Source organism: Passer montanus, unplaced genomic scaffold (assembly GCF_014805655.1).
Source record: "Passer montanus isolate IOZ18808 unplaced genomic scaffold, ASM1480565v1 scaffold112, whole genome shotgun sequence".
NCBI classification, from domain to species: domain Eukaryota; kingdom Metazoa; phylum Chordata; class Aves; order Passeriformes; family Passeridae; genus Passer; species Passer montanus.
The window spans coordinates 1668164-1684840 of record NW_024357836.1 but is presented as its reverse complement, the minus strand read 5'-3'; the positions used below and the strand labels follow the sequence as shown (position 1 = coordinate 1684840).

At 66.4% G+C, this 16677-nt stretch overlaps 1 protein-coding gene across 5 annotated transcripts; it reads left to right on the top strand.

Annotated features, from left to right (window-relative positions):
• Positions 1 to 363: 363 nt before the first annotated feature.
• PALM (paralemmin) lies at positions 364 to 15779 on the top strand. 5 transcript variants are annotated; one of them, XM_039695775.1, is made up of 9 exons: positions 364 to 392; positions 7515 to 7563; positions 8489 to 8569; positions 8639 to 8769; positions 9948 to 10068; positions 10199 to 10220; positions 10458 to 10520; positions 11755 to 11886; positions 13172 to 15779. In XM_039695775.1, exons 1-9 carry the CDS (start codon positions 388 to 390, stop codon positions 13735 to 13737), a joined length of 1170 nt encoding a protein of 389 aa, XP_039551709.1. In that variant the 5' UTR covers positions 364 to 387; the 3' UTR covers positions 13738 to 15779. The 5 variants fall into 5 exon arrangements, with proteins under 5 accessions (XP_039551709.1, XP_039551703.1, XP_039551726.1 ...); XM_039695769.1 differs by having other exon boundaries at positions 10431 to 10520; XM_039695792.1 differs by lacking the exon at positions 11755 to 11886.
• The last annotated feature ends 898 nt before the right edge of the window (positions 15780 to 16677 follow it).

The window sequence follows — 16677 nt, the reverse complement described above, 5'->3', positions numbered from 1 at the left end:
CAAAGAGCCGCCGGTTCCCGCAGTGGGGCGGGACGGAGCGGCTGCACTCACAGGAGGGGGTTACACACTGCCAGAGGCTGTGATCGTGGAGGGGCTCTGAATGCAGCCCCTCCAACCCGCCCCGCACCGGGCACTGCACAGCCAGGACCCGCCTGGGGACCCCCCAGCAGCTGCCACAGCCCCGGGGACCCCCGGGGCCGGGTGGGGGGTGGCGGGCTGGGACCCAGCTGGGACCCCGGGAGCGGATGCGAGCCCGGCGCGCCCCGAGGCCGGATGATGGGCGGCGGCAGTGGCGGGGCGCGCCCGGCAGACGGAGCTGTGCGGGAGGGAGGCGGGAGCACCGGCGCGGTCCCGACATCCGACCCCGCCGGAGCCGCCGCCGGGACCATGGAGTGAGTACCGGAGCCGCGGCGGGACCCCGGCACCGGGCCGCGGCCCCCCCGGGCCCCGGCGGCTGAGACCGCAGTAGCGAGGAGGGGGGAGCGGGGGCCGGGGCCGGGACCCCCGCGCCGGGGCTGCGGGAAGCTCGCTCCGCCGGCTCACGGAGCTCGTACCGGGGGCTCGTACACCCCCGATGCCGGGGCTGGCGAGTCCCAACCTGGGGTCTGGTATCCCCCTGCTCCTGGGCACTCAGCACCCCGAAACCGGAGGCTCGCATCCCCCTGATTCCGGGGATTCAGGACTCCAGTGCTTGAGGTTTTTATCCCCCTCTGCTGAGGCTTGGGACCCCAAAACCGGGGGTGGGGCTCGCATCCCCCCCGTTCTTGTGACCCCAAAACTGGGGGCTCACATCCCGCCAGATACTGGAGCTCAGGGCCCCAATACCGGGGGCTCCCATTCCCCCGGTTCCGGGGCTCGGGACCCCGATTCCGGGGCCTCCTTCGCCCCGGTGCCGCTCAGCAGGTGCGGCCCCTCCCCGGTGCCGGGGGGCAGCAGCAGAGGCCCCGGTGCGGGCGCGGGGGTGCGGGGGGTGCGAGGGGTGTCGGGGCTGGCAGCGGTGCAGGAAGCGGGGGGTGGGGAGCGCGTTTATTTTTGTGTTTTGAACCTGTTGTTGCCGCTGCGTGCGGTGGGGTGAGTGGGTGGGAAGAGCTGCGGACCCCTCCCTGCGCTGCACCCCCGGCCCCTGCCCGGGGAAGCGGCTGTGGCCGGGGGATCCTCGCGAACCGGGGCCCGGCGGAGCGGTCTGGACAGACGGACACTCTCGGAGCCCGGCCTCGTCCTTTGTGTGCTGCGGTGGGGCCCTGGCCGGTCGCTGGGAGCTCGGAGCCGGGCGGGTGGGGGAAGGACGGAGCAGGCGGAGGCCACTAGGGGCTTGTGGCCACGGGCTGTCCTACCCGCGTGCTGGGTTTGCCCCTTTGGGGACACCAGCAGCTGCTGCCAGGCGGGCACGGGGCTGGGGGGCTGCTCGAGGGGCTGCAAGCCAGCGCTGGCCCTGCCTCACCCAGGCCTTTCCTTCCCTCCCGTGGCTCTGGTGCCCACCATGGTGAACACCCCAGCAGCTGCCTGGGGATGGCACCGGCTGGGGCTGGCACTGGTTCCTGCAGGCAGCTCGGGCTCAGCCACCCTCTGCTCCCGGTGGGCTCCTCACCCTGCGGGGATCCACTCGCCAGCGGCTGCTGACGCCAGGGGAGCTCAACAGGTCCCTCTCAGCACTGCCTGGCTCCCACCTGGGAGCCCCCCGAGGCCGTGGGGCACTGGCGAGGGGTGGGCTGGGGGTGTCCTGGGCTGGATTTGGGGCTGGAACTGAGCAGGGGGCACCAGCGGGGATGTTGTGGGAATTGGGGTGCAGGGGCTGAGGAGGCAGAGAGGCTCCCCATGCTGCTGGGGGGGCCAGAGGCAGGGCCAAGGCCTCGGGCAGGAAAGAGCCTCTTTGGGGAGGAAAACGTGTGTGATTTGCCAAAAGGCAGCGGCGAGGGGCAGGGCAGAGCCGAGGGGTGTGACGGGCCCTGGGGAGGGGGTGAGGAGCTGCCGGTCTGGGCTGGGGCTCTCCTGGGGCAGAGGTGGCTGGGGCTGGGGCTGAGCTGGGGGAAGGTGCTGCACAGGCTGGTGCTCCTGCCCCTGGGCTCCACACCCACCCTGCTCTGGGCCAACCCTCCCAGCAAGGGCCAAAGAGCCCACGGAGGGGTGCAAAGGGGTTCCCCTGCCAGCTCCAGACACTGGACCTGCCAACGTCTCTGCCTTTAGACTGAAAATCTGTGAGTGACTCTGGGTGGGGGGCACAGCCATGGAGAAAAACAAGCAGACCCCTCCAGCTGCTCAGCTCCAGAGCCTGGCTGAGGGGCTGGAGGATTAGGGGGGCCCCAGGGCAGCTGGGGACACGGCAAGGTGCTGCCCTGCTGTTGGCCTGGCTCTGTGGCAGCCAGCGGGTGCTGGGGCGGGCACTGCTGCCTTTGCCCTGGCTCCTGCTTTGCCTTGGCACGGGCAGTGGCTGGAGGAGGGTCCTGCCACGATCCACTGGGAGGTTTGGCAGAAACTTTCCAACTCTGCTAAAGGCTGTGCTGGTCCCACTGGAGCTGCTCCTGTGCCCTCTGCTCCCGCTGCTGTCGGTGCTGGTGAGCAGCTGGGGATCCTGCACTCACATCTGCCTGCTCTGCTGCTTTGTCTCACTTGCTGCTCTCCCCTTGGCTTTGAGGGTCTCCTTGGAGTGAGGGTCTCCTGGTCCTGCCTTCCCTGACTGGAAGGTGGCAGTTGCAGGGGAAAAAAGGAGATTTCTGCCTGAGAAACAACCCATGAGTCCTGTGTGAAGGGAAGCCCTTGCTCTCTGGTGGCATCCAGGGAGAAGTAAAACCCAGGCCAGACCCCGCTGCCTTGTGGCCAGCAAGGAGCCAGAAGGGGTCAGCTCTGTCCTGTCCCTGTGTCCAGCTGGAGCAGAGGAGGCCAGAAACCCCACAAAGGCACCCCACAACGGCACCCCACAACAGCACCCACAAAAGCACCCCACATCAGAACCCCACAGCAGCACCCAGCCCTGCCTGGGGCTGGCAGACCATGGGGCTCAAAGCTCAGCTGCACGATGGGGCCTCTGGGCTGGACCTGCCTTACTGGGAGGAACTGGGAGGAACTGGAGCAGGTTTCCTGGGAAGCTGCTGGGGCTGGTGTTGCTGCTTCCTGGCCAGAACCAGCCCCTTTCCCCCGGGGTGGGGGTTCATGTGGCTGCAGCTGGGAGCTGGGCTGGGGCTCCAGCAGTGGAGGTGGCCCAGGAAAGCCGAGGAGGGGCCGTGCCCTGGGACAGGGCTGGGGCTGGAGGCACAGCCCAGATTCCTGAGTCTCTGCCGTGCATCCAGAGACAGGCAGCCCGCAGGTCCCAGACAGGAGCCGCTGTCAGGGGTGAGGAAGAGCCCGGAGGAGGGAGAGGAGCCGGGCGGATCCTGCCCCAGACAGGTGTTTCCTGCCAGAGCGTGGCTGGACGAGGGCTGGGCCCAGCCCCTAGGCTTGGCAGCGAGGTCTGAGCTCCCCGTGGGGTGTCAGGGCTCCCAGGGGTGTCTGTGCCTGGATCCACCTTCCTGCTGGCTCCTTGGAACACCATGAGTGTCTGTGTTCAGGAACAGGAACCCAGGGATGGCTGGTGGCAGGAGACAGGTGCCACATCCTGGCCAGTGCCAGGAGGTGCCACATCCATCCTGGCCAGTGCCAGGCCTGCCTGTCCTGGCCAGCCAGTGCTCCTGGGGGTGGGGAGAGGCTGGCTCCACTCTCATTCATGAATCGTGGGGGGAGTTTCCTGGTGGAGCCTTGCTCCTCTAACTGGAAGGGAGCTGGAAACCCAAGTGTTTGGAGGGCACTTGAACCATTGTTTGAAAGATCTGTAATTTTCCAATCAAACTCCCTCCCCAAGCCTCCGTTCATCAAATATTCATGGGATCCATTTTCTCCTGGCACTCCCAGCCCACGTCTCAGCCCGAAGAATCAATCAGGCAGCTCCGCTTGCTCTAATGCATCTGCGTTTTCGGGAGCCTGGGGCTGCCATCTCCTCCCCCCGCCTCCCCCTCTCCCTGTCCCTGTCCCCTCCCCGGGGCAGCGGGGAAGGAGTGATGGGCACTGGGGTGATGCAGAGCAGCAGGGGGAGGCAGGCAGGGCAGGAGCAGCCCCCCTGCAGCAGGACCTGAGCGGGGTCCCGGCCCCGTGCTGGCCACGCTGCTCTTTGGCCGCTCGCATTTCTGTCCGTCCCTGCCCGAGCCGCCGCTGCTGATGCGTTTGCCTTCACGGTCGATGCACGGCGGCCCCGGGGCGGCTGCAGCCCCCTCCCCTCCCTCCCTCCCTCCCCTCCCGCGCCTGCCATCGGGGGCGTTCGATCCCGGCCCCGCTGTTAATGGCTTTGTGACAGAGCTTTGCAGCCTCCCCACACTCCGGGCCCGGCTCCTGGCGTGGAATGGAGCTGGAAATCAGCTGGAAATCAGCGCTGGTCCCTGGATTGCTGCCCTTACCACACAGCCTGGCCATGCACCCATGCAGGGCGCTCTCCTGAGCTCCCCCAGCTCGGGGCTGAGTGCGTGGGGAGGGAGGGGAGGTCAGGGGAGCAGAGGAGCGGCTTGAAACGGCTCTTCACACATTTGGATGAGCTAATGGGAAAAAACGGAGGAAGGCAAATAAACATTATTGTTTCATGTCAGGCGGGAGGAGACAAAAGGTCACGGGCTTCCCTTGTGATGGTGGGAAACGGCAACATCAGCAGGGCTGGAAAGAGCTGGAGAGCCCAGGGAGAGCAGGGGCTCGTGGGCAGGCGTGTGCGTGCTCACATGTGTGCGTGCTCACACGTGTGTGTGGGGCCAGCCTCGGGCCTGGGGATGGCTGCTGGGGGCTGCCAGGGCATCACCCCCCGTGTCCCTGCTCCTTGTCTGGGCTGGTGGCTCCTGAGGAGCTCGGTGGCCCAGGGATCACCTTCCCACCCTTGCTGGCAGCCAGGATGGGTCAGGAGCACCAGAACCCCTAAGGAGGCTGTGGTGATGCCACAGCTCTGCCCTGCCAGTGCTGCCGGGGTGCCAGGCCTGGGGAGGGCACCCCGGCCCTGGGGGGCCCTGTGGTGTCTCTGCTATCCCCCCACATCCCCTGGAGCATCCCCCCACCTCCCCCTGGCACTCTCCCGTTGCCATAGCGCCGTTGCCATGGCACTGTTGCCAGGGAACCATTGCCAGGGAACCGCCTCCATCAGCCACAAGGGCCGGCGGCAGCGGGGCCCCGTCACAGCGACCCCACAGACGGGTCAGGGCAGGCAGGAATGGGATTTTGGGGAGCCTGGGACCCCCTCTGTCCACCTCAGCGCCTCATCCCAGCAGGCAGGCGCTGGGGGAGCCGGGGTGGTCCCTGCTCAGCCCCCCTCGATGGATCAGAGCCCCCAGGGCAGGGTCAGGTTGCAGCGAGGGGCATCCAGCCTGTCCCGCGTCCCTCCCCGGGCCAGGAGGATTCCTGGCGTCTGACCTGGGAATGTGGAGACTCGAGCAAATAATGGAAAATAAAGAGGATGGAGGAGGGAGGAAAAGCAGAACAGAATGTTTCAGGAATGCTATAAAAGTTTGGATCCATGGAGCAGGGCAAGATCCAGGAGAGAAACAGTGCAACACCCTGGGAGTGTGGGGTGCCAAGGGCTGGGCTGAGGGGTCCCGTGGCCCCAGGGCAGGAGGGAGCCGTGCTGATGGGCAGCCTGGGCGTGTGGGGCTGGTGAGGGACACACGGGACACAGGGGACACGGGGGACACAGGGGGGTGAGGGCGGTGCCTGCGCCTGCGCCGGTGCAACAGCCACAGCACGAAAATAACACCACAAGAGCGACACCTTCCCCGCTTGTTTTCCTGGCCTGGATTTTGCGCATCGCAGGGATCCCCGGGGTGTGGGGTGAGGGGAGGACAGCGGCTCTGAGCTAATTGCTGACTTCGAGGAGGGAGCAGGCAGAGGCAGGGGCTGCTCTCAGCCTGCAGAGCCCGTCTGAGTCGTGGGGAGCCCGTGTGAGGGCACATCCACGGCTGGCACGTGGGGTCACAGCTCAGAGTGCCACGCGTGGGGCTCAGCACCCCGAGCCCACCCTGTGTGTAAAACCACCTCCGGCAAACCCTCCCTGGAGCCCAGCTGTGTCCCTTGCTCCGGGAAGCAGAGATGATCCATGGCCTGGCAATTCCTCAGTGCCTCCCACCCTAATTACCGCCACAGCTCAGCACTTCATTAGCACCGCCTGGCCGGCAGCCAGCGGCTCCCGTGGCTCCGGAGCACCCCGGGCCCGCAGCCGGTGTCCCCGGGGCTGCGCTGGCCCGGGTCACCTCACCCTGGGGACACGGGCAGGGGGGACATGTGCAGGTGGCTGCGGGCTTGGGGGTAACCCCTGCGGAGCACCGGGGGAGCTGTGCCAGGCCGGAGGGGCGGGTGCCCGGTGCTGTGCCCGTGGATGGCACGGGGAGCAGAGCCTGCTGCGGTGTGTGTCGGACTGTGTCCGTGTGTCTGTCTGTGCACATGAGTGTGTCGGTGCACACAAGTGTGTCGGGGTGTCTGTCTGTGCACATGAGTGTGTCGGTGTGTCTGTGCACGTGTTTCAGTGTGTCTGTGCACATGACTGTGTGTCTGTGCACACAAGTGTGTCACTGTGTCTATCTGTTCACATGTGTGTGTCAGTTTGTGCACAGGAGTGTGTCTGTGTGTCTGCACATGTATGTGTCAGTGTGTCTGTGCACATGTGTGTGTCTCTGTGCACATGAGTGTGTCAGTCTGTCTGTGCACACGAGTGTGCCAGTGTGTGTGTCTGTGCCCACGAGTGTGTCTGTGCACACGAGTGTGTCAGTGTGTCTGTGCACACCAATGTGTCAGTGTGTCTATCTGTTCACATGTGTGTGTCAGTCTGTGCACAGGAGTGTGTCTGTGTGTGTGTCTGTGCACATGAGTGTGTCAGTCTGTCTGTGCACACGAGTGTGTCAGTGTGTGTGTCTGTGCACACGAGTGTGTTGATGTGTCTGTGTGCACATGAGTGTGTCTGTGTGTCTGTCTGTGCACGTGTCTGTCAGTATGTCTGTGCACTTGTGTGTGTGTCTGTCTGTGCACATGAGTGTGTCGGTGTGTCTGTCTGTGCACATGAGTGTGTCTCTGTGTCTGTGCACATGTGTGTGTCTGTGTGTCTGTCTGCACACGAGTGTCTCTGTGCCTGTGTGCACAGCCCGGAAAGGTCACAGTCGGGGGAAGGCGTCAGCAGCCAAGAAGGGCTGGGGATGGAAAGCCTGAGCCAGACTGAGCTGGCAGCCAGACGCGTCCTGCTCCAGCCCCGCCGTGCTCAGGGTTTCCATCTGCGCCAGGGCAGGATGGCTCTGCACGACACGAGTGCTCCGGGGGCTGGGCAAGGCGCCTGGCCCGGGGGTTTGGGCAGGATGGGGCCAGGAGGTGCCCAGAGGAGCAGCGAGGGGTGCTGGGCTGCAGGGCAGCGAGGAGGAGGAGGCAGCTGGTGAAGGGAAGGGCTCAGCCTTTGTCCGTGCAGCACAGCGCGTGGTTTGCTGGGTGACCTGCCCCTGGTGTCACCCCTCACAGCTGCTCTCTGCTCTCTGCAGGGTCGTGGAGGCCAGCACCCTTCAGCAGGAGAGGCTGCAGGCCATCGCGGTGAGTCCCTGCCCAGGCCACTGTCCCCACGTCCCCAGGGCGTCACCTGCAGCTCACAACCGGGGCAGGCACCGGTGGGGAGGAGGCTGCAGGGGCAGGAGAGCTGGGGCAGGTGCTCAGCCACAGACTGGGGGTCTCCAGCAGCTGAACAAGGACTCAGAATGGCCCAGGCCTCCTGTGGGGGCTCTTCTTGGGGTGCCGTGGCTTGGCTGCACGGTTGAAACGGGGACAGAGCAAGCAACAGGCAGCTGGGAGGTTTAATTAACGAAGCAGCGCCTTGACGAGCCCCAAGTGAGGGAAATGAGTGATGATTCCCTCCCCCTCCTTCCCCAGGAGGGGCTGAGGATGGTGCTCTCCAGCCATGCCCGGCATGGGCACCAGTAATTATGTTAATTAAGGAGCAGTTGGGGGCCCTGCTGAGCGACCCCTCCCAGCTCAGAGCAGGGCACGGGGCTCGTTGAACCCACCGTTCCCCCCAGTGCCCAGCCCAGCCGGCAGGCAGCCCATCTCTGCCACACAAAGGGCAAATTGTTCTGGAGCAGAGGAGAAAGCGCCGGGTGACGCGCCCGGGCTGGGTCTGACTCTGCTGAAATGATCTGGAGCAGCCCCAGCACGGGTGGCAGCGAGGGGGGCACGAGGTAGAGGCCGCGGGGGCTGGCAGCTCGCTGAGTGGGGCCGGCCGAGGGGAAGGTGACATTTTGAGATGGTGAACAGAGCCCAGGCCCTGCCCCAGTTCCCCTGCTCCATCGATGCCTCGGTTAGTCCCAGGGAGAGCAGGGATCTGACACCAGCCTTGCTCTGGGGTGTTCCCGAGGCTGGGAACGCCATTCCCCGGGGGCAGCCCCTCGGCCCCGCTGCCCCCTGCCCGGCCATGCCCGGGGCTCACCCCCTCCCCTCCCCGGCCCCGCCGCTCCCGTCCCTGCAGGAGAAGCGCAAGCGTCAGACGGAGATCGAGAACAAAAGGCGGCAGCTCGAGGATGACAGGCGGCAGCTGCAGCATCTCAAGGTGAGGATCCCCCCCCGGGAGCCTCCCCGGCTGGGGAGGGCAGGACCGTGACCCCCTTCTGCTCCCCAGTCCAAGGCTCTGCGGGAGAGATGGCTCCTGGAGGGGGCCCCAGCTTCTGCCTCCGAGGAGGAAGAGGCCATGAAGAAGCAGATGCAGGAGGATGAGGTGAAGACCAAGGAGCTGGAGGAGACCATCCAGAGGTAACAGGGCCGCTGTGGGGCTGGATGTTGGGGTGCAGAGAGAGGGCACCCAAGTCCCTCCAGAGACCCCTGGGCAGGTGGGTGCTGAGATTCAGGTGGATCCCATGTGCTGGGCACGAGGCAGGGCACGCTGAGCTTGGAGCTGCTGGGAGAGGAGATTCCACCATGGAGCTGCTGGGGCTCAACCTGGAGCCTGAACCCTGGCTGGGGTCTTGCCAGCTTTTCTCCAGGGGCTGCAGCCCAACCCAGAGCCTGCAACCCACCCCAGAGCTTGGCCAGCCCAACCCAGAGCCTGCAGCCAGACCCAGAACCTTCAGTCTGACCCAGAGCCTGCAGCCATCCCCAGCTGTGCCCAGCCCTGCAGCCCCTCTGGGCACGGCCATCCCCAGCTGTGCTCTGCCCTGGGTGCCAGAGGGAGCCACAGGCTGGGCAGCTTTGGGCTGGGATGCCCGGGGGGCTGCTGGGTGCCCACCCTCTCGATGGCACGGTGCTGGCTCCCACAGATTTCTCTCCTCATCGTGGTGTTCCAGCCTTTGGGAAGGGCTGGGAGGCTGAGAAGGGAGGGGGCTCAGCCCCTGCGCCCCCCTGTCCCTGCGCAGCCCCGGCTGGGCTCGGAGGTGTCCCGGCAGCGCCGCAGGAATGCAATCGGTCACGGTGGTGCCGCTAATTCCCGAGCATCGCTGCGGAGAGGGGTCAGGCACGAAGGGGCCTTTGTGTCCGGCTAATGGGGCGGTGCATTCCTCGGCGGGCCGGGAGAGGAGCCCGGGGCAGCTCTGCCGGGGCAGGAATCCATGGGGGCTCCCCGGAGCTCTGCTACATCCCACTGGGGCTGTGCTGCCAGGCTGAGAACTGGAGTTGCCCTCGTGGAAGCTCAGCCAGGTTTTGAGGGACGCATGCAGGAGCAGAATGATGATGGAGCAGCGTTGCTGTGGCCACCAAGTGAGGGACCCCCAGTGTGCACTCCCCCTGCCCAGTGCCCATAGGGGGGTGTCTGCCATCCATTGGTGCTGAACCCATCGGCTTCTCCTCTGCAAGGAGACAGTGGCACCATGGCAGAGTCTGTGTGTCCCTGCACCTCGTGAGCCCGGGGGACAATGTGTGTGTCCCCTCTCCCCCGTGGCTGCCTGCACCACAGTTACCTGTCCCACACTCCCTCTCAGCCCTGACTCTCCCTGCAGGCTGGAGAAGGAGCTGGAGATGCTGGAGAACAGCAGCTCAGTGGCTTCCACCAAGGAGAACCTGGCAGAGGCAGCGGGCAAGGAGGAGAAGAAGGCTGAGGCTGTCCCCAACGCGCAGAAGGTGGGCAGGGCTGCCAGCAGTGGGGTCGGGGCTCTGGTGGGGCTGGCTGGGTGTGTGGGGGGTGGGTGTGCAGGCAGGGGGCCGTGGCAGGTCTTGGAAGCTCCTATAACCTCTCCCTTCTGTTTTGCAGAGTCCCCTGGGCACAGTTAAGGGTAGGTGAATCCTGACCCGCCTCGGGCCGTGTTTCAGCACCAAGCACTCCCTCCTGCTGCCCTGCGGCCAGATGGGCGGGGAGAGCCACACAAGAGCCCTGTCCCCATGTCCCCTGGGTGGTGCCCTGGGTGGGGGAGCCCTCCCAGGTGCCAGCCATGGGGGGACACTGCCCTCCCTGGGGCCTGACCCGTGGGCACACCCGGCCTCAGGTGCTCATCTCTCCTCTCCATCTCCAGCCGACAAGAGGGTCTCCAGCAGCCCCATGAAGGCAGTGGAAGGCAGTGAGATGATGAAGGCGGGTAGGTGCCCGCTGTGCCCTGGCAGAGGCGCTCCTTGCAGGCTGCTTCCCCTCCCCGCCGCGCCGCTCGATGCCTCCCCAAGCCCAGGGCAGAGAACATCCCTCACTGCAGCCACAGGGTTTGGGTTTGCTTTCACCCCACGGCTGGTTTGTGTTTCAGGGCCCTTCTGCCTCAGCCCTGTTCCGTGTTTCATCCTTCCTGCTCTGTTTGCAGCTTCTCAGTGCAGGGGTGAGGCAGCAGAGTGCCAGCCACAGGGGGCTGCGGGGCTGAGCTGGGGGCTGCAGCCAGCTCTGCTGCTGGAGGGGTTTGCTCTGCTTTGGGGCAGTGGCTCAGACCAGACCACAGCACCAGCATGGGGCAGAGCCCATTTAGGGATCCTCGGAGCTAAGCACCACGCACAGGGCTGAGGGGACCCCGCTGCTGGCAGGGGCTGGCCAGGAGTGGAAGGAGAGATGCCAAGAATCGCCCATCCCATGGGGGCAGAGGGGCTGTCCCAGCAGCAGCACCTCAGTGGGGTTTGCACCTCCTGGAGCATGACCCTGGCTCCAGGCCAGGCCCCACGGGCAGCACTGCTCACTGCCTGGACAGACGGACACGGCTCGGCCCGAGAACCACAGCGGCCATGGAGGTAAGGGGATGCCAGCAGCACCAGGATGGACACGGGTCCCAGGAGGAGGGAAGTGCCAGGGATGTCACACCCGCCTGTGCCATTCACCGCTCCTCGCTGCCGCCTTGCTAACACTGCTGAGCCCTGCTGGGCATTGCTGAGCCCTGCTGGGCATTGCTGAGCCCTGCTGAGCATCGCTGAGCCCTGCTGGGCACCACTGAGCCCTGCTGAGCACCACTGAGCCCTGCTGAGCATCTCTGAGCCCTGCTGGGCACCACTGGGCACCACTGAGCCCTGCTGAGCATCGCTGAGCCCTGCTGGGCACCACTGGGCACCACTGAGCCCTACTGAGCTCTGCTGGGCACCGCTGGGTCCTGCTGGGCACCACTGAGCCCTACTGAGCATCTCTGAGCCCTGCTGGGCACCACTGGGCACCACTGAGCCCTGCTGGGCACTGCTGAGCCTTGCTGAGCATCATTGGGCCCTGCTGGGCCCTGCTGAGCACCACTGAGCCCTGCTGAGCATCTCTGAGCCCTGCTGAGCTCCACAGCGCTGCCGCCACGCGCCGTCCCGCTGCCATCCTGAGCCAGGGCCGCCGTAACTCGCGCTGTCCTCTTTGTGTCCCAGCCATGTACTCGGTGGAGATCACGGTGGAGAAGGACAGAGTGACTGGGGAGACCAAGGTCCTGTCCAGCACCACCATGCTCCCCCAGAACCACTGCCTGCAGGGGGTCAAAGTGTACGAGGATGAGCTGAAAGGTACGGGCCAGCCCGCGGCGGTGGCAGGGGACGAGGGAGCGGCCACATGAGCGTGCCAGCGGGCACCCAGCAGGGTGAGGAAGTGCGGGGGCTGCTCCTGACAGCTTTGCCAGCTCTGTGAGGGCAGTCCCTCACCAGCCCCAGTCCAGTGGACTGCAGGATCGCCATGGCAGCATGGTGTGGATGGTCCAGATGGGCCAGAACTGGTTTGCACATTGTGAGCCTGCACTGCTGGAGAGCAGAGAAGAGGATCTGTGGTGTCCAAGACTCAGGAGCCTGTTCCATGGGCAGGGAATGTGCACTAGCACCACGTTGGCCTGTCCCACAGGCTGGCAGCAGGGAGCAGCATGGCTGATGGCTATGGTAAAAGTGCAGCACCAGGGACTGGTCCCTGTCTGCAGCTCCTGCTTTTGGGAACATCTGGGAACCTGCTCCAGAGAGCCTTGTGAAACCCAAGGAACCATCATGGTGGCAAGGACCAGCCATGGAAGTGGAGCATCCTGCTGGGAACTGGTGGCTGAGTGGAGCAACCCTCTTCAAGGAAAACACAGCGCTCCCCTTCACCCCCTCGGTGTGGCCAGGGCCGTGCTGGCCCTGCCAGGCTGGGCACTGCCCCTCACCCGGTGCTGCCCACTGAGGCAGCTGCTCTGACCATCAGGTCATGCCCCAGGCCAAGAGGAAAACGCAAGGAGCCCTTGGTCACTCTGGCCAGGCCACACATCCACACATCTCTGCCTGCAGAGCCACGAGCAGCCGGGCTGGGAGAGCCCCAGATCCTCTGGGCACGGGGCCACCACGTGCCCTGCTCCTGCTGGATGTGGTGGGAACACTGGGGCAGCAACTGCCCAGCATCGCTGGGGTCTCAGAGGTGGCAGTGGTGACCTGCTGCAAAGTGTCACGCCAGCCCTGGCCGAGCTGGCAGCCAGCAGACGCCGTCCTGCCACGGGCAGCTTGGCCAGCTTGGCTTGGCCTGGCAAACAGCCGTGGCTCCCGCAGGGCTCACAGCCCGAGGCTCTGGGAACAGCTCCTTCCACTGGGCTTTTATTTCGGTGTCCCTGGCTGGAGCCAGGTGATGAGACAGGGTCTGGCAGCAGCTCCGCTGAGGGGAGGCTTGGGATGCAGTGGAGGCCCAGCCTCAGTGGCAGGACCTTTGGAGAGGGGAAGGGGCCGCTCTGTGCCCACACAGGAGCCGGGGCTGAGTGGGACGTGCCAGCAGGAGCTTTGCCAGGTCATGTCGTGCCCCCACGCCGAGCCCCTCTCACCCTCCCTCCTCTTGTCCCCGCAGTGGTGCACGCGGTGAGCGCCGAGGACGGGGCCCTGCAGAACGGGGCCCACCCCCTGAGCTCCTCCGAGGTCGACGAGCTCCTGCACAAGGCGGACGAGGCCACCCTGAGCGAGGCTGCCGGGCGCCAGACCCCAGCCAAGGCTGGCACGGGGGGCGGCAGCGCCCCGGGCAGCCAGAAGCCGACGCCGCGGCGGGAGATCACGGGGCTGCAAGCGACGGTGCCAGCGGGCGAGGGGACAGAGCCCGGGCAGGAGCAACCCGTCACCATGATCTTCATGGGCTACCAGAACGTGGAGGATGAGAACGAGACCAAGAAGGTGCTGGGGCTGGAGGGCACCATCAAGGCGGAGCTGGTGGTGATCGAGGACGCCGAGGGCAAGCCGGAGCCGGCACACAAGGACCACACGCCGCCCAACGGCACCGCCCTGGAGCCGGCGGCCGCCCAGCCGCTGGGCGAGGAGGGCGCGGGCGGGCAGAAGCCGGGTGCCAACGCCACAGATGCCAAGGAGGCCGAGCAGGAGACAGACGCGAAGAAGCAGCGCTGCAAGTGCTGCACGGTGATGTGAGCCCCCGCCGAGCCCCCTCCGCCCCGGCCCCCCCACACGGGGTTCCCCCCACCCCACACCGGACACAGCCCCTCTCTCTGCAGAACCGGGGAGATCCGACGTGGTGCCAGGCGGGCGGCGGCGAGCCCCCTCTGCCCGATGGCAGCCCCGTGCCGCCCCCCACCAGCGCTGCCTGTGGTATTTATTAGTGACCCCCCTCGCCCCACGGTGCGCCCACCCCACCGCAGCCCCGCCTCGCCCCTCCTGGCACCGGGGCCTGTCCCTCTGTCACCGACACCGTGCCACCCGCCGGGCGGGGGGTCGGAGGACGGCGCCGTGTCCGTGGATGACTCCCCAGGAGCTGCCACCAGCAGGTGGGCATCGGAGCCAGCCCTGTGCCAGCCCCTCCTCTGTGCCTCCATCACCCGCTGCTCCAGCGGGGAAAGGCCTGGCTCTGCTGGCTGCCCGTGGGCATCTCCGCTCCATCTCCTCGTCCCTGCGGTCCCCGAGCCCTGGAGGGCATGGAGGGCAGCGTCCATCCCTGCCTGTACTGGGCTGTGGTCATGCCAGGGCTCCCGCGGGGTCAGCCCAGGCTGTCCCCGGCCTGCCCTGCTCCCCCCGGGCTCAGCTCGCTCTGGTGCTGGCAGTGACAGCCATCCTCTGTCCCTGGGCTCTGCCAGCTGAGGGGGCTGAACTGTGCTGTGCCCAGCGCCCGTGTCCTCCTGGGGCAGTGCCAGCGAGGGAAGGGCAGCCTGGGGGGCCCAGTGGGGCAGGAGTGGGGTGGGGGTCCTGTGTTTCCTCGTGGCCCAGCATCCTGTTCCCTTCCTGCCCCTGCTGCTCAGCAGCTTTGCAGAGCCACCTTCTGGGGTGCTGGGCTTTGGGGAGGGGGGCAGCCCAGTTCAGCCCAGTACTGGCACTGGGAGCTGCCAGGGGTCTGGTGTCCCCGCAGAGGGCAGCCTCCCTGCTGCCCCACCCTGCACCCCAGCCCTTCAGTGGGGATTTCACCACCAGCACCAGCGTTTTCTCCCCACTGAGACCAGCTGGGGCAGGCGGGGGGGCCCCGTGGTTTTTGGTGCCCACATCAGCTGCCCCTGAGCTGCAGCAGCTGGGCTGGCAGTGCCCAGATACTTGCCCAGGAGCTTTGGGCAGGGTGCAGCCACTGGTGAGGGATCCTTGTTCAAGTGTGAGAGGGTTCCCTCTGCCGTGAGGCTGGGCAAGTCCCCAGGATCCCCCAAAACGTGTGGAGCAGCATCCAAGGTGCCCAGAACACCGGTGGCTGAGCAGCCAGGGACGGGGCTCAGCTCCCCCAAGGATGGGCCTTCCTTCCCCCACACTCCCCCCGTGTGACAGTGCCACCCCCTGTCCCCATGACACTCCCGTTGTCCCCCAGGTTGTCCCTCAGGCTGCAGTTTTCCCCCCAGCAGAGTCATTGCAGGGCTGAGGGGGGGAGGGCTCATGGTGCCACCGCTGTCCTGAGCCCCTGGCAGAGGCAGGGCTGGGGAAGGGGGGCTTTGGGAGGGCACTGCCAGGGGAAGGGGGGCCTTCTCCTGCCCCATCCACTGCTGGGCATCGCTGGAGCCCCATTGCTGCAGAGCAGGGCACGGGCTGGGTGCCACAGGGCACCTGCCCCTGTAGCCCTGGGGGGAACGTCACCTCTTGCCACCCCACTTCAGGGGCCAACACCACCCACCCGTCCCACCCTGGGCCCTGCACCCCCCAGCCCCACGCTGGGGCTCCTCCCTCCCACCCTTGGCAGCCCCTGCCCCTCGGTTGGCTTTGACCCCCAGCCCAGCCCGGCCCCGGGGGTGGTGGGAGCAGGAGCAGCCCCGGGCCGGGGCTGGGGTGTGAGAGGAGCGGGTGGTGGGCCTGGCATCGTCCCCGTCCCGCCCCACAGCCCTCCTGTCCCCCCCCAGCTCTGCTGAAGTGCACTTCCCGTGCCCCTGAGCTTTTCACTTGTGCCGAAGCCGTTTGAATTCCCTTCCCTTTCCCACCCCATCCCATCCCCCCCACCCCGTTGTTTGTAAAACACCCAAACCGAGCAAATAAAACTGTGTGAACAACCAGCCTGGAGCCAGCGAGGGCTGGGAGGAGGGGGGCTGGGAGGATGGGGGTGGAAGGTTTGGGGTGGGTTCTGCTGCTCCCTCACTGTGTGGGCAGGGGAGGAAGGGGATGAGGGTGATGCTGCCCAGGTAAAGAGGGTTTCCTGCCCCCAGGTGCCATCACCACGTGCCCGTGGGTCTCTGTCCATCCCCAGGTCCTGTTTCTGCCCAGGGTTGGGATTCCAGAGCTCTCCTGGGGCAGTGGGGCCTCAACCCTTGCCGGTGCCAGCCCAGGTGCCAGCACACGCCCTGCGGCGGGCGTGGAGCGCTGCTGGCTCCTTGGCATCACCTGTGGACTTTGGCTCAGCCCCAGGGTAAAACAGGCTCTGCTCACCTGCCCGGAAACGCAGAGCAGCCTGGCAGCCACAGCCACCAGCGTCCCCAGGCCAGCCGGTGCCAGCCCCAGCGGGAACGGGGGCACCAGGGGGGTAAGTGGGACCCCAGAACCGCAGCTGGGGTCTGACTGGCACCAGTGCCATGCTGGGGCAGCAGCGGGGCTGGGAGGGGCTCCTGGCAGGAGTGGGGCAGACAGGATGAGGACAGGGATGTGCCACAGGGACAGGGCTGAGCATCCTGGCACGGCTGTGACGCCCCGTGCCAGGAGGGAGGGCAGCTCTGGGCACTGGCAACGTCGCCCACTCCGCCGGGATCCAGCCAGCTCCGGGCACCAAGGGCACCAAGGACACTGTGCCCCAGCTCTGGCAGGTGCCAGAGCTGTCCAGAGCAGTCCCCAGGGAAGGAGGGAGCTGCCAGGAGCTGGGACTGGCAGTGCCAGGGCTGCTGTGGCAGCGAGGGCACCTGTGCCAACACCAGGTTATGGACAGGGAGGCCCCTGCTGTGACAGGAGAGCACGGGTTGCTCC